This window comes from Callospermophilus lateralis, chromosome 1 (genome assembly GCF_048772815.1).
Source record: "Callospermophilus lateralis isolate mCalLat2 chromosome 1, mCalLat2.hap1, whole genome shotgun sequence".
NCBI lineage: Eukaryota > Metazoa > Chordata > Mammalia > Rodentia > Sciuridae > Callospermophilus > Callospermophilus lateralis.
Genome location: NC_135305.1, coordinates 17,426,448 through 17,442,361, shown reverse-complemented (window position 1 = coordinate 17,442,361; position 15,914 = coordinate 17,426,448). Strand labels below are relative to the sequence as shown.

The 15,914-nt window shown below is 39.7% G+C and overlaps 1 protein-coding gene across 2 annotated transcripts in view; it reads right to left on the bottom strand.

The window, feature by feature from the left end:
• Dgki (diacylglycerol kinase iota) overlaps positions 1-15,914 on the bottom strand; it is a 404,075-nt gene that overhangs the window by 101,147 nt on the left and 287,014 nt on the right. For both annotated transcript variants that reach the window (XM_076860225.2, XM_076860226.2), the window contains one exon: positions 3,396-3,496. In XM_076860225.2, the coding sequence (XP_076716340.2) occupies positions 3,396-3,496 (101 nt within the window). The remainder of the gene's footprint in view (positions 1-3,395; positions 3,497-15,914) is intronic.

The following is a 15,914-nucleotide window of genomic DNA, read 5'->3' as shown; positions in this document are numbered from 1 at the left end:
TGGGATTGCAATTATATTCTCATTTTAAAGATGAGAGATTTGATCATCAGAGAAATTAAAGTATTTTGACAAGGTTGCAACTGAGATTCAAACACAAACATTTATGACTTTTCTACTAAATCACTTATCAAGGAAATTCCATTAGTGAAAATGCCTAAATTGCGGTACCTAATTAGAGCACAATCCTAATATCATTAGTTTCAACCAATAAACGGAGAAAGTATACATTATATACTGTGTGCATCCAGATAATATCCATTATCTTGAGAAAAGCATTGCTGAAAAATTATATTTGATACACAATTATCAAATGTTAGCCCCTCTTATCTTTATACACTATATCTGTTTTCTGTTGGCCCCAAATTGATCTTACCTATTTGTGTTTTAGGCTCTAAACTCTTGTGAACTACCATAGCAATTCAAAAATGTACAGTAAATGCCAAAAGTAAAGTTTAATCAGTTTCACAGGATAGTGTTAAATTTTGGCCAGTGTCAAATTATTCTAGATATAAAAATATATGTCATGCCAATTAATCTCTTTTGAAGACAGAAATAAAATGGATTTTCAAAAACTGATTATTTTTTGCATAGACTGTATGGTTACATGCTTTATTAATGATACATTTATGTACTTCATTCAGATGACAGTAGTGATTTTCTGCTGTCATTATTATAGATTTGCTTAAGATTTTAATACCTCCCATTGCAAATATATATGTCTATCATTCAATGTAAGTTGCAAAATATTACTAGAGATCCATTATTTTTTATTATTTTCAAAAATTTCAAACTATTCATTTAGAATTTTGGAATAAGAAAGAGCATAAAACAGTGTTCTTTATAACTAGAAGCTTAAAAATCAATTTAATCAATTTAACATGGCCACTTTCTCTATACCTTCTACCTCTTCAGTTGAATAGACTCTCCCCTCTTACAAATCATAACCATCAACCTGAAGCTTTATAACCAATGAGGGAGACTCCAGGTGTTTTAAGTAAGTCTAAACTTTATAAACAAGAGCTGAGGGAGAAACTGTGAAGGACACAACCTGTCCATGCTGCTAGTTTAGGGGGAATGTCCTCAGGTGAGATGGAGCTAAATGGTAGGAGAATGCGAAGTATTTGAAATGGTCTAGTCATCTTTCTCTATGCTAAAATAAGCAGAGCAACTAAAGGGGCTGCCATTTTGTTTTATCACTCTGCACTGCAGACAAAAGCAAGGCTTAGATCATAAACATCCCAGGAAACATCTCAACTTGAAATATGAATGACATGAACAGCCCTTCAGACACCCTAGCAAGAATCTAGTAAATGGTGATGGTAATCACCTCTGTGTGTGCCTGAATAAATGAAAGAACGAAGAGGACTCACTCCCTCTGTTTCTTAAAACTCAGATCTTTAGAATAATTCCTTTAGTGCCCACTTCGGGAGTTTACTTGCCCTTTTGGGTTCCAAAGACTCTGCTGATTTCATTGACCTATATTAATGCCAAGTTCCTTCTTCCAATTTAAGAAGTTTTCTCACATAGAAGTTTGATAACATATGATGAGTAAAGCTCTTGCCAGGAAATGTCATCTTCCTGGAAAAAACTCAAATCACAATTGCCTCTGGCAACAGTGGACAGATAACGCCACAGGAAAGATAGGACAGATCCCTGAAACCATAGATAAGCTTCAAATTTCATTTTAGCCCAAAATATTCAAGTGTATCCGTACTCCCAACTGAGAACTGACTGTAAGCTGCAAAATATTACTAGAGATCCATTATTTTTTATTATTTTCAAAAATTGCAAACTATTCATTTAGAAGTTTGGAATAAGAAAGAGCATAAAACAGTGTTCTTTATAACTAGAAGCTTCTAAAAATCAATTTAATTTACATTGTAGCTATACCTCCCACTGCAAATATATATGGATTCCATTGGATTCTGGTGCAGGTCTGTTATTTATAACCTCTTTACATTAAAAAATGTAAGATGATGTTAACAAAAGGAAGAAATGTAGAGTTGCAGAAAATTATCCCTACTTCAGCTCCCACTTTCTTACCAAAGCAGTGGGAGAGAATGGTAGAAGTGAGAGCTGAGAAGAAAATAAAGGTCCGGATGTTTCAGGAAAACACCCAAAAGGGTTGAGGAAGCTGAAGCAGTAGAGAGAATTGAGAAAGTAGAGATTTCACCGGAGAACTCTCAAGCAGATTCTATAACGAGGCCACCAGGGGAAAGGGTCCTTGCTCACTGCCAACCCTGGATTGTAGAAGAGCTTGCATCCACCTGAGACTGTCCTTGGATCTCAGGATTTCCATCCACTACCACTCTCTCAAGATCAGAGCCAGAAATCAGAACATGGAAGTCACTAACCCAGGAATGCTTCTCCTACTCCACTCCTTCCCATTTTAACTAGTTCCTCTTCTACACTTCTGGTCAGTCCACATTGGGACACCAATTGGGATTTGGTTAATAACCTTTAATTCTCTATAAAATTCCTTTAAAAAAATTTTTTTTTAGTTGTTGATGGACACAATACCTTTATTTTATTTGTTTTCATTTTTATGTGGTGTTGGGGAACCCAGTGCCTCATGCATGCCAGGCAAGTGCTCTACCACTGAGCCACAATCCTCGCTCCATAAAACTCCTTTCTTTTTGGCGGCATCCTTGTCTGTTCACCTAGACACTGGTCTTCATTACCATCCTTGATCTTACTATGCTTGACTATTGGCCTCCACAATTAAGAAGGAGTTCAGAATTTTACAATTTTAAGATAGTGACCAGAATATAAAAAGTGTCCTATAAATATTGATTGATGAGGGAAATTGACAATGAGCTATGTGTTCAATGAAGTATACAGAAAAGATATACATGGGGAATTCATATGTTGACTCAATTTGAGACGTCAGAAACCATGGCACCTTATCCTCCATGAGTTACTCTATCGACCCAGCATTCTGCATCTTGTGAGCTGTTCTTTGACATCACACCAGGGCATGGTAACTAAAAATGATGGATGTGCCTTCATGGCTAACTTTGCCACCCTTGTGTAAGAATGAGGGATGTATTTGATAATGCAGGCTCCAGAGAGAGAACCGTGTTGCCTCGAGGGTTTGCAGGTGTTCCTCTGCCTTGGTCTCACCTGCTTTCTGCTTCCCTCACTGCAGGCAATGCTGGGACTTACAATGGTGAAAGAGTTGGGAGCTCCTGACCTTGCTCCTGGAGCTGAGTGATTGGACTCTAATGCTTTCCCTTCCCAATTCTGTTCTCTCCAGCCCACAGATCATCATTTGGAGTTTGCATGTTACTGTACTTCCCTAGCCATGGTCTAGTGACTCTGCCCATCAAACCAAAGAGGGTCAAGAAGCTGAAGACAAGCTGATCTTAGGAAACCTACAAGCACCAGCAACTTACAAGCTTCCCGAAGTTTCTCTTTGTCGTAGTGGAATCCTTCATAGTCTTGTAAACTGATTTTGTTCACCCGGATCCTCAGGCGATCTGGGACAGACTGGGGACTGCAAAACAAGAACCAAGTGGTCAGATACAAATGAGAGAGTAGAACTGGGAGTCATGCACCTGGAGGGACTAGGGACAAGGTCGTCTCTTCTGGCTTAGAAGAAAAAATTCACTTTCAACCGAGAATTGCAAGTCGTTTACCAGTAAACAAGTGATTACCTTGAGAATGCCTCTCTAGAAACCTAACATTCCTGCAACTTAGCTAATAACATAAAAACCAGCAGAAAAAAAAGCCTTTTGGAGACCACTTTATATAATATTTGATATTAATTTATTAAAATGTTAAGGAAAATGTGTTTTGTTACATAACAGATTAGATGTGGCTAATTGGAAATAGAAGCAGGGTGTTACTATGAAAAATGAAAGGTAAATAGGTCCACAGTAGTCAAACCTGGTCAGTGGTGGCCTGACCCTCAGAAAAGAGAAAAAAAAAAACAATAAAAAGGACAGAATAAGAATCCAGAAAGCACAGAACTACAATTGAAATAGCTCTCCTCGATTGAATCATCTCTGAAAACACCTGTCACTTAGAGCAAGTTACAGTAAGCACTGCCTGTGAAGGTACCTCTGAGCTTCCCCAAATAAAAAGTCAATAGGTATAGAGTACTTTCATTGCTTCATTAGGCAGAGAATGAAGTATGGGATTCATCTGGAAGGCATTTAACCCAAGTTGGTTCAGGACACACATTCAACAAAGGGACAGCACCAAACTTCCTGAAGCTTCCTGTTCACCCTCAGAAAGTTGGTAACTAGATTTCTTGGATGTTTTCTTAAATGACATTTTCAAAGAAGTTTCATCCCAGGCACAAGTTGAGTGAAATAACTTAGTTTTTGTCACCTCCACTGTGGATCTACAGGTCCTGGCTTGTCCTCAGAGACCACCTCATATTTAGATTTCAGCAGTTGAGCAAAGACGATTGCTGCTCGTTTTTATATGAAACAGTGATAAAAGTCACCACTGACCAAACTAGAGAGAATATCATTACTCTTCACTTCTGTAGGGGAAGAAAAGGAAGGCAAATAAGAGAAGAAAGGGAAGGAAGGAAGGAAAATGGAAGGATTGAAGGATGGGAAGGAGGGAGGGAAGGAAAGAAAACAATGGCTGGAAGGAAGGAGCCGCTTGAGACCTCAGGACACTGCTCTCGACCCACCGCAAAGACACAGAGACCCATGAACTCATACCCGTTTAGTCTCACTGCAACTCTGGGAGAGGGAGTGAAAAAAAAAATTAATCTCATTCTGTTATCTAAAAATCTCATTTCAGGGCAAATAATAGTAATTCCTTCCGAGATTTCAATTGTACTAATCTAAAAATAATATACATATCTACATAGATATATAGGTAGACTATATGTATGTATATTCACATACCCATATACAGCTCTCTCCCTATCTTTCACACTCACACACTTAAGACATTTTAAAATGTAGATATAACTGCACCTTCTAAAGTGAGACCGCAGGCAGGTTAAAAGGCCTGAGGTTCGCTGGGTTAAAATCAAGCCAATATGAAACCTCAGAGTTGGGCAGTCCTGGGGGAAGGCTGAGATGATGGATTCAGTGGCTGCATCAGTCCATCATTCACAACTTTGTATCGACCTTGCAATGGACACTGAAGAGGACTAAGGAATAAAGCTGACATGAGCATTTAAGAGGTGATGAGAGATCTAGTTTGACAGAACAGTATTTGGTAGCATTGACCTCAAGCATCAGGCATCCCTATATAATTTTACAGATCAGCAAACTGAGGTTCAGAAAGGTAAAGTGATTTTAAGGTCACATAGTTGCTAAGTGACAGAGCTTGGAACAGGGCCTTATTCTCCCCACATGTCAGCTTCATGCTCTCTCTACTACCCAATGCTCCTCTGAGGAGCTCCAAGTCAATGGATAGATACCAAAAATCCTATGGATGTGACAGCAAAGCCTTAACATCTGAGTTAGCGGAGTCTGAAGATAATAAACAATAGACAAGGGGACGGCTAAGTACCCACAGTAATTATAATAAGAGAGCATAAGGCAGATATTATAGATGAATGTGTGGAAGGGAAATGAGTTTAGAAGAAAGTCTGCCCATAACATATTGCAAAGTGAAGAATGAGTCCTGGGAAATTATACACAGCATAAGCTCCTGCATGCAAATTATAGAATTTAGGAGTCTGTATATGTAAGAGAAGTGTTTGGAAAAATCTTCAACAAGATGTTCCAAGTGGTTATCTCTATGTGGTGGGACTTGGGGATTATTTTGCACTGAGGATCATCATATTTAGTGAAATAACATGTCATTTGAAAAGTATGCCAATTTGTAAATAAATGATAACTCTGGATAAGAGTAAAAATAAGGATTACAGCAAAGAGAATTAGCTGTACAAAGATAGGAAAGAATTTTAGCATTTAATAGATGACCACATGATGGTCATACCAAATGCTTATCCCCAAATTAAGGGGGTCTAATCTTTCTTTAATTTTCAGGTTCACCTAAGTGATCTATAAAGGTTGCAATTAGCAAATACTTTGCTATGAGCATAACAGTTAAGAAGGAAGATAGAACCATGAAACATGATGGTCCTTCATATCCTGTAATGGGGTCTGGGGGTGCAGGACTTGAATGAGCTCTCCTTAACCATTCTTTTGAGATAACAGTGGACCTAATGGCAGAGAGCTCCAGTCTTCTTCAGTGGGAAGGAGGCACCAAAACTAGGACCTTGTTATAGCCCAGATGCCAAGTGGGAAACAGAATTCAGAGAAGGAGCCAGTCCCTGCTCCCCATATCCATGAGCTCCCCTGACGCTGAGCTCACCAGTTGTACCACTTTTTTCAAAATCCATTAGTGTCTGCTCCTTGTCCATCTCCCAGGTTCTCATCGATGCCCTTTGATGCCAACCTACACAGTGCTTCTTCCTGAATCACTGGGCTCCCACCAAACTTCCTGACTTCCAGAGGTCACACCATGGACAGACAACAGGAGCTATCATTTGAATAGATCCAAAATTAATCCATGCACTATTTCACCTCGTCTCCAGAATGACCAGCTAAGCCAGACAGACTAGCCACCACATAATGTCTTCACCCACCCAACTTCCTCTTGCTTCCAGCTCTCATCTTCTCTCAACAACCTACACATCCAGTTTTCCCACCACTAGTAACTTTCTTAAACCCTGTATGGTAAGTCAACTAATGTTTTGCTTCCTATCAAACTTTGCCCCAGTTGAGACCTGACAACACATTTTAGGGCTTTGGACCATAAAGTCTGTGTTGGAAACCCCTTTGAATTTTTCTTCACCTGCTGTAAGCCATAGATAAATGAGGCAATACCACAATTTGGTTAAGAAATTGACTCCAAATCAGATTGGCTGGATTTGAAGTGAAGTTCTTCTAATCACTGGTCAATCAGAAAACTCCATTCTTTTACTTCCTCGTAAGTAAGATGCAGATAATAGCATGCACCTCACAGGGACACAGTGAGAATTAAATGAGTCAGTACATGCAATCTGCTTTGAAAAAGTGCTGTCGTGTTGTAAGTGTCAAATGAATATTAGCTGAGATCATTTTACTAATTATTCTGAAAATTCTCTCCTGGATAAGGCTCACCTAATGCTAGCAACTGCTGCTGTCCAATATTGGAAGAAGTTTAGAATGTATCCAGAATCCTCCCTAGACATTTCATTTCTGACAAGGTTCTGGGGGAAACTGTCAAGCGTGGCTGATGTCGTGACATTTCACATGCCTGGATCTTCTCCCACCTGGTATTTTACAAAGCCAACTAATAACACGAAAGCAGACAGCTTGAAGGAGGAGGAGAGAAAGTGTACCGAGATTAAATGAAATCCAAGGAATGCAATTTTGTCCCCTTATGTCAAAATGCATTTGTCCCCCATTAATGGCTGGCTGAAGGTGGAGGATGACAATGTTGTCCCTTGGAGTCTGGGGAAGAGAACTGCCATTAGTTTTCTAAAATCACACTTTGCCAAGGAAGTTAGTAAAGCACAGAAGAGACTTAACCGTGGGAGCAAACATAACCTTGCCTCCCTGCGAACAGCTACCACACGGTGCTCCCATACTGACCCAGGCACCACTTCAAGGGTTCTAAACCTGACCTCCATGGGACTACTCAGGTTTCCTCTAAGGAATTCATCAATCTGTGAACTCTCCTTCATATCGGGGTAGTGACCACAACCTGTTGCCTTCTCACTAATTTCCTGGGCAACCTTATGGCTCTGCTCCTCATGCAGAGTGGAACTTCCTGACTGTAAACGAACTCCCAGTTGTTCCCCATGACCACTTTCTTGAGAGCCATATTAAGATCTCCTCTCGTTCAGTCACTCACATGGGCTTCCAACACCCTCAAACACAGCTTCCCCTAATCACATTTTGCACACCTATCACCCGGAGGTGTTGGAGGGGAGGTGGACTTCCATGCCATTGTGACAAGCCCTCGAACACTCACTGACATTCAATTTGCACCTGACTTTTGCTCCCCCCGGCTCCCCCCTGCTTCTGCTTTTCCGGAGATGCCGTTGCAATAAGCTCTGGGTTCTTTTTTTCCTTTTTATTGTCCCTATGTAAAATTTCAGCCCATTGGAGCCAAGTCTTCCCTTATGCTCTGAGATCTCCTCCTCTTCAAATTAATTTCTTTAGTACACAGTTTCTCTCAGCCTCACACAAGACTCCTCGCACCCAAACTCCTGCCTGGAGTAATCATCCTACAGAAGAAGCAGATGAGCTAGGTGCTTTGGTGTCCCAAGATGGCTTTAATGCCACTGACACCACAGGATCTCTTCTCGCTGAAAACACCAATCACCTGAGAAGAGCTTGTGTGGTGACAATGACTGTCACCAAAGATTGATCATGTGGTGTCAACGATTGATTAAGACAACAGAAAACTCCAAGACGTAGCATAAAAGAAATCTTAGGCACAACCTGAACTCCATGGATTTATGCTTGATCTTGAGAACTCTAAAGCTACCTGCTTTAAGCCATTTTCTGATCTGAAAATGAGACTGATGATAGAACTGGAGTGAGTACTAGATAAGAAGATGCACACAAGGCTGTTAGCACATTTCTGGTAAATATCAAATGTTCAGAAATAACGTATGATTGTCGTTATTATAATTAGCACCGCAATGATATGCCAGTTTCTACAAGCCTTGCTTTTCTTACTCAGTCCTAAATAATACATCATAGTTGAACCCAGAGTTGCAGCTCTGATGAACAGAAAGCAAGGCTTGGCATGCTGAGAGTCTGTCAACATGGGCAGGAGACAGAATTCAGAGTAATTAACTGTCTATCGTTAATAAGAATGCTGTTGGAGATGGGGGCATGTTTGCAATATTTGACTTAAAGATATGAAGAATAAAATCCCCAATTTGTGTTGCAGAGAAGACTTTTAAAGCTATATAATTTTTCTACATTTTTCTTCCTTGTAAATATCCTGTTTAATGTTTTCATTAACACCTCTTTGGGGTTGGGGTTGGGGTTCAGCGGTAAAGCACTTGCCTAATGCAGGTGAGGCACTGGCTTCAATCCTCAGCACCGCATAAAAGTAAATCATTAAAAAAAATAAGGCATTGTGTCCCAGCTTAAAAATATTTAGGAAAAAAACATTTCTTAGATGGGTTCAATTTAAGATGTGGCCCTTATAACATTCACTATAGAGATGCATGGATTTTTGTGAAGAGCCATAATCTTACCAGGCATTTGTTGCAGAAAGAGAGAGACCTGTTTGTGTTGTTTTGTTTTGTTTTGTGAGGCAGAAAAAGCTTCACAACTCTGCCTATCTCCCTTCAGGCCTAATTTAATGACAATAATAAACTGCTTTAAGTTCTTCTCAGTAATGCCAATATGAGATTCTACCTGATCATAATCTAGATACAATCAAGTGCGTTTCTAACTAATCTTTAGTGAAATTCCTTTGCACTGGCCTCATGTTTAAATATTAATTGTGAGTGTAGTGTTCAGTATGAAAGACTCTCTCCTCCTCCTCTTTGGGATTCCACCACCTAGAATAGCACTCGGCCCATGTCCTTTACAATAATATTTATGAACAAAAGAGTCAATGAAACACAGAAGTTGAATTCCTCTGGGACTGAACGTGGCCCTGAGGCTTTAGCACAGTTTGGTGTTGGAGCTTCTCTGAGCTGCTTCCTGTGGCTTTTCTCTTTGTGGACCCCAGAGGAAACTCCAAATTAGCTGTGCATTTCTGTCCTGTCTGATCTCTGGATCAGGACATGCATCCAGGCTGGATTATCTTCCCACTCTCTTGCATTTTATCTCTACTGGAATTCATGCATATGAAAAAGAAAGAATAAAGAACAAACAGATAGTAGATGTCCCTACCAAAAAAAGGTAAATAATCTGTTTTACTACTAAATGTTCTCCAATTAAATTGTTAGGAAACATCTACCACCCTATCCTCAGATCAGCTGTCAAGCTGGGCCTAATTTAAATAAAATTATAATCAATGGCTTCCTTTAGCAACTTCCTAAAAATTGCTGACATTTACCTTGGGACATTTTTGAATTGTCAGTGACAACCTATTCAAAACATATGCAGGAAGACCTCTTTACAACAAAACCAAACTGAGTCAAGGCTTCTGAACAGAGATTTAAAGTGAATTTTTGACACCTGCCAAAGTCAGACAGAACACTCATAATTCAGTTGTCTTCTGCCTGGAGAAGAGAACAATGCCTCAGGAATCTAAAAGGAACTGTACAGAAGTTTTTGAATCTTAATAAGAATAGACCAAAATCACATCGGCAATGACTAGTCCTGCGATCCCAGTGCCCAACATGTTTTCCTGAAGAAGTTTTTAAAGGTTGTTAATTCTTTTCGATAGCAATTGAACAGGTGCTCAGTCTCTAGGACTTCCATTGTGACATGACAGTTTGCTGTCACGGCTCACAAATCATTTGGGACAGCTATACTTCCAGACCTTCCTGTGATTCATGAAAGTGTTACAGGGTTGGGAAAAAAAAATTTAGATCACATCTAATTCAGTATTTGTTGGGTATCGGGTTTTAAGTCCCCGAGATGATCAGTCACAGAGACTAATGACCAAAAAGCATACACTTTAAGCACAAAAGCTAGACACATTGCTATCTGATTTATGAGCCGAAGGATTAAAAATAGACTCTACTTATCAAATATCAAGGAACTTTTATGACATTGGCTGAGACAAAATTTATTTTGCACACATTGTAATTAACAATTTCATGCTTTCATGGAAATTTATAACAAATTTCTAGGCCTTTGAAATGTGCGATAGATGAATACACTACAGAGTGAAATCACTGTGTGGCTATGACAGACTGTCGTCTCCGCCCAGTTTTATATCCCTAGTCTATCAAGGGGAAGCAAAGGAGAAGACCAGGCCGCGACTTTCCTTGGTGGCACTGTAAAGAGCTCATCGCCAGGTACAGCAGTTTCCTTGTTTTTGCTTCAGAGGCTGAGAGGCCAACAACCTGGATTCATGTTTCAAATTCTTCCTGACCTCCTGCTTCTTTCTGTGGCAGTGAATGTCATCACTGCTACTGACCCAGTCAGCCAATCCCACGCTTCCCTGTGCGGCCACCCCCACCCAGACGTCCATGTGGCTAAAATTACAGCTCCCCGGGGTGGGATTTCTTTTTAAGTCACTGAAAGCTGACGGCCAAGGGCTCAAAGTCCTCACCTTCTCTTTTCCCACTGTTTGTTCCCTCTCTTTTCCCAGAAGCCCTGTTCTCTTGGATTTCAGTTCAAAACACTTCTGGTTTCCCAACTAAGCTTCCTGTCGCTCCTTTCTCTCCCTAGTAATTCACTCTCCTCCAAATATCTTCCAAATACTGATGCTTCTTTGTTCCTTCCCTTCCTCTCTCTCTCTCTCTCTCTCTCTCTCTCTCTCTCTCTCTCACACACACACACACACACACACACACACACACACACACCAGGTTTCTATCGTCTTGCACCTTGACTAAGTGGGCTCCCTGCACCTGAAATTCCTTCACACTCCATTCTGTTTTAAATGCCAATGTGACGGCCACTCCTCCCATCACATCATGAGCTCTTCCAGGGCAGGACGCCCATCTCTAGCCATCTGTAGATCTCCTGCAACCTCTGTTAAATGTGAGGTTTTCAACACGTGTCAAATGACTGTTTAAGAACCGCCTAACATTGCAAGAAGAAAAATTGCTTTTTCATGACAACTGACTGCACTCCTCATCACATCTACTCATGTGTGTTATGCTCTGTGAATCAGTGGGTACAACGGGGACCACCCCGCAGAATTTGATTCAAAGAGAAAGTCAACTCCTGGTATGAAAGCTACCCACCAGACAAGAATCTCAATGCTCAGGCATCATAGTGTGAGCTGATTCTTTGGCTTGCCGCTGGTCTGCACACAGGCCTGGGATGAGATACCATCTGAAAATCCAGAGCTCACGAAAGTGGAGTCTCCTGCCCTGCTACTTGCTGGACTGGCAATTGGTAATGACAAACCTTGAAGAAAAAAATGTCTTTAAAGTCCCACTCATGCTTACAAAGAGCAAAAGTAAGACAAATGTCATAAGGAAAGGCAAAGAGGAAGCAAATACACAGGAAATGAGAATGAGTGGAAATTCAAGGTGGAGGGAACATGCATTTTTGTAGTAGAATTCTGCAAATTCAGATGGTTGGGAGAAGAACTGTTGACAGCAGTTGGAATAGAAGCAGGTAAAAAATTCAGGCCCTGTCTTCTGTCACATCAGACTATCAGGCCGAATCACTTCTGTGTTAAGAAGTGAATCCATGGGATGGAGGCTTCCTGGCTATTCAAAATGACTAAACACTTTATATAAAAATGCTAATATAAGGTCATCTTAGCTTGTAGCTGGTAATGGGGCGGAGAATTCCTTTGCTGCTCTGATTGAAGGGAGGACCATCCACCACTATCTCCATTGGGGTAGGAGCCGTTGTAGTTGAGCCAGTGAGACATGGAAGGATGATGTCACTCAAGCCAACACAGTGGCTTTAGATCTATGTGCTCAGAAAGACAGACAGACATTTTCTACTTCAGGTTCCAATTTCTATTTATCCAAGTGAGATCTTACACCTATTTGCTATTTAAAGTGCTAAAAATCCTTGCATAGGTTTACAGTCACAAACTGTTTTATTCTCATGTTCTTGTTTGCAAATGACAAGTTGGTTATCTGTACTAGAAAGATGTGGGGAGGAAGTGTTGTGATTTCTGTGGTTTAAAAACTGTCACTTTACAGAAGGAAACACGTGTGGCCTTGCACACAGGCCAGGAAGAGCCCAGAAATTCAGCTTGCAACCCTTGGCTCAAGTCTGCACCAAGCCTTTGAGGAGCTGAGAGGTGGGGTCTATGTGTAACCCTAAAGCAATTTTTTTTTTTTTACCAGAAAAAGACGTGATTGTAATTTTTAAATGACAACAATTATTTCATCTGTAAATAGAAAGAAATCAAAAATTTATAATGGTTTATAAAATAAAAATAACCAACAAAGCAAATAGCCAAAATGCATGAAGCAATAATGGAATGAAGATGAATATGGACGTTGCTATAGTTTGGATGTTGCTCACTCCCCAAATGTGGGTGTGTCAGGGTCTTATTCCCCAGTGTTGATATGTTGGGGGGTTGGATATTAGAATGTATGGCATAGAGGGAGGTCCTTGCTGAGTTTGCAAGAAACTGGAGGGCCCCAAATTCTGTCTGGCTTCCTGTTTGGTGATGTGGTCTCTCACTCCCACATATTCTCCCACCATTGTCACCTTTCACAAGGTAAGGCAGGCAACAGGGTCCTTGCCAAAGTCTTGGCAATGCTGGTTAGACTTTTAGCCTCCCAAACTGTGAGCTAAATAAGCCTATTTTCTTTATAAAGTAAGCCTGCCTCAGGAACTTTGTTACAGTAATGGAAAAGTGACTAATACAACTATCTTAAGAGGTGGGAAATTATACAGACCAAGAAGGTTGGGAAAGGATGGAATGCATGAACTGTCATATGTGTTTCCACTGAAAAGCTACTCTGAAAATTTTTTGAGAGGTGATGTTCATTCCTAGAAACAGACTTTCTCTGAAGATTCCATGTTTTATTCTCTGTGAAGAAGAATAAAAGTAAGCATTAGCCTAGTGATAAATAGCATTACCTAAAAAACATTTCCTTATTTTTAGCTTTCTACATAAAATATTTCATAAATGGATTCATACTTTCTTAAAATCTGGGTGTCAGATAAAACACTATTTGAAAAATTGTTTTCTTCTTAACTACTTGGTAACTCACACTTTTTGGACTCATTTCTTTTCTTCAGGTTGGCAAGTGCTTGCCAAGATCCTGACTGCTCAGTAGGGAGGTACCCAGGGATCTGAAGAGAGAACCAGCATCACAACACCTTCAGGAACCTACAGCTGGTGGAAACCCAAGTCCCCTACTGCTCTCACAGATGCATCCTACCAGCCCATGTTTCCTCATCGGAAATCCAAAAAGAAAGAATGGAGAGTCCTCTGGCTCTCCTGCCTGACTCAGTGAAAGTAACCAATTGGGTAAAAACTTCTCAGTCCCCTCCTCTACTCCCTGACTGGACGAATGAGAGATTTTAAAACTGCTCCTATTTTTAGAATCATTCTTCTTGACTCCATAATTATGACAGAATAAAAATATTTTTCTAGAATGCAACTTGTAAAAGTCACACAATTTTTATTAATGAGATTACTAATCAACAAAGATAAACTGTTGTAAAGCTTGATAGTAAACCCAGGGGACAAAGAGTTCCTTGGAATGTATTTTCAGAGGTAAACTAAAAGGTCACCGTGGTCGAGGAAGAAACAGATGCATATAGTAATGGAAAACTGACTCATATAACTAGTTAATTTTTTTTCTATCAATATGAACAGGAAAAGAATAAAAAAGGAAAACTGGAATGGTCTTTTTGGAAATATCATAATAGAATGTGACCATCATTTGGGGTACATTTGATTGTCCCAGTTCTTTCTCTCCTCTCACCTGCCACATGAAGGCAGATGGAGTCTCTACCAAGGGCCCTGTATTAAGAATTTGAAGTCAAGAAACTTTCCTTCAGGAAACATGTTTAATTCTTTACTTTGCTGGACAACAAAACAGTATCAGTCCAAGACATATACTTATGTCCCAATCAGAGAACAGAAGCCATCTCTCCTGAGAGCCATAAATGAAAAGTAAAATAAAAATAAAACTGCAGGACTTTGTTACATGAAGTTTTAATCTTTTTGTTCCATTTGTAATTCTTCCAACCAGCATTTTTCATTTTAGTCAAATTATCTTAGCCATAACTTGGGAATTTGCTGAATTCATTTTTTGAATTCATTTTTCTGACATAAAATGTGATAAGATTTCTAGAGACTAATTAAATGTAGCATCAACAAGTATTTCTTCTTCTTGCCTTTAAAAATGTACTCTCTTTTCATTTCATGTAAGTGTTCCAGGGGGTTCCAATAGGCCAGGAAAACTCAATTGAATTGGTATAATTTAACTGAGCCTCTCATGAAATACACCTCAGAGTTCATTACCACCTTAGCCCAAGCAATCCTATACAAACACGTTTTTGAAACATTCAAAATAAACATCTAGACTTCTGTTATTGATGTTCTCCTCATTTTATGTCAGAAGATAAAATCAGTTATTATTACAGTACTGCAGTAAATATTGAAATGTTTCTTTTTTTCTCCCTGAATGCAGTAAACCCATTAATAACAATCTACAGATTTTTTTTCTCCTTCGGTAGAGAGTCAATTTGCAAGTAAATTTTTTATTCACAAAGACAAGTGAGATTCTTTCTTTTTCTATTTAGAGTCTGTATGCGTTTCTGCAGTTGCATTCCTTATGATAACACCTTAGGAATTCAGATTGAAATTAAAATTTAAGGTACATATTATTCATCCACCTTATTTTACAGAAAATAAATTTGGGGTAGAGACGAACAACTTTGCAGTATCTCATCTAATTGATACTGAAAATCTGCTCTAAATTAAAGGGTGACTTCCTTTAGTTCCCCTTGTACCCTTCAATTAAAAAAAATCAACTTCCAAAATCAAGTACTATACACAAAGTTCAACCTTCAAACAATTTGACACAAAAAGAAAAATAACCAAAGTTCTACCAAATGTATTTGGGATGATGCTGTTACGGGCTGAGCCGAGAGGATGAAGTCCTGGCCCTTGGGTATCAGAATGCATGGGAGTCTCTGTGTGGAGATAAGGTGTTTAGTAAGGGAACTAAATTACAATGGGATCATTTGGGTAGGTCCTAATGAAATAAGATGGGAGTCCTTATAAGAAGAAGGAGTTTGGACAGATGTATGTGGAGGAATGAAAACACATGGCAGGCAGGCCAGCTGCAAGCCAAGGACAGAGTGCAGGAACCAACCTGGACACTCCAGCCTCCAGAACCAAGAGAAAGCACTCTTCTGTCA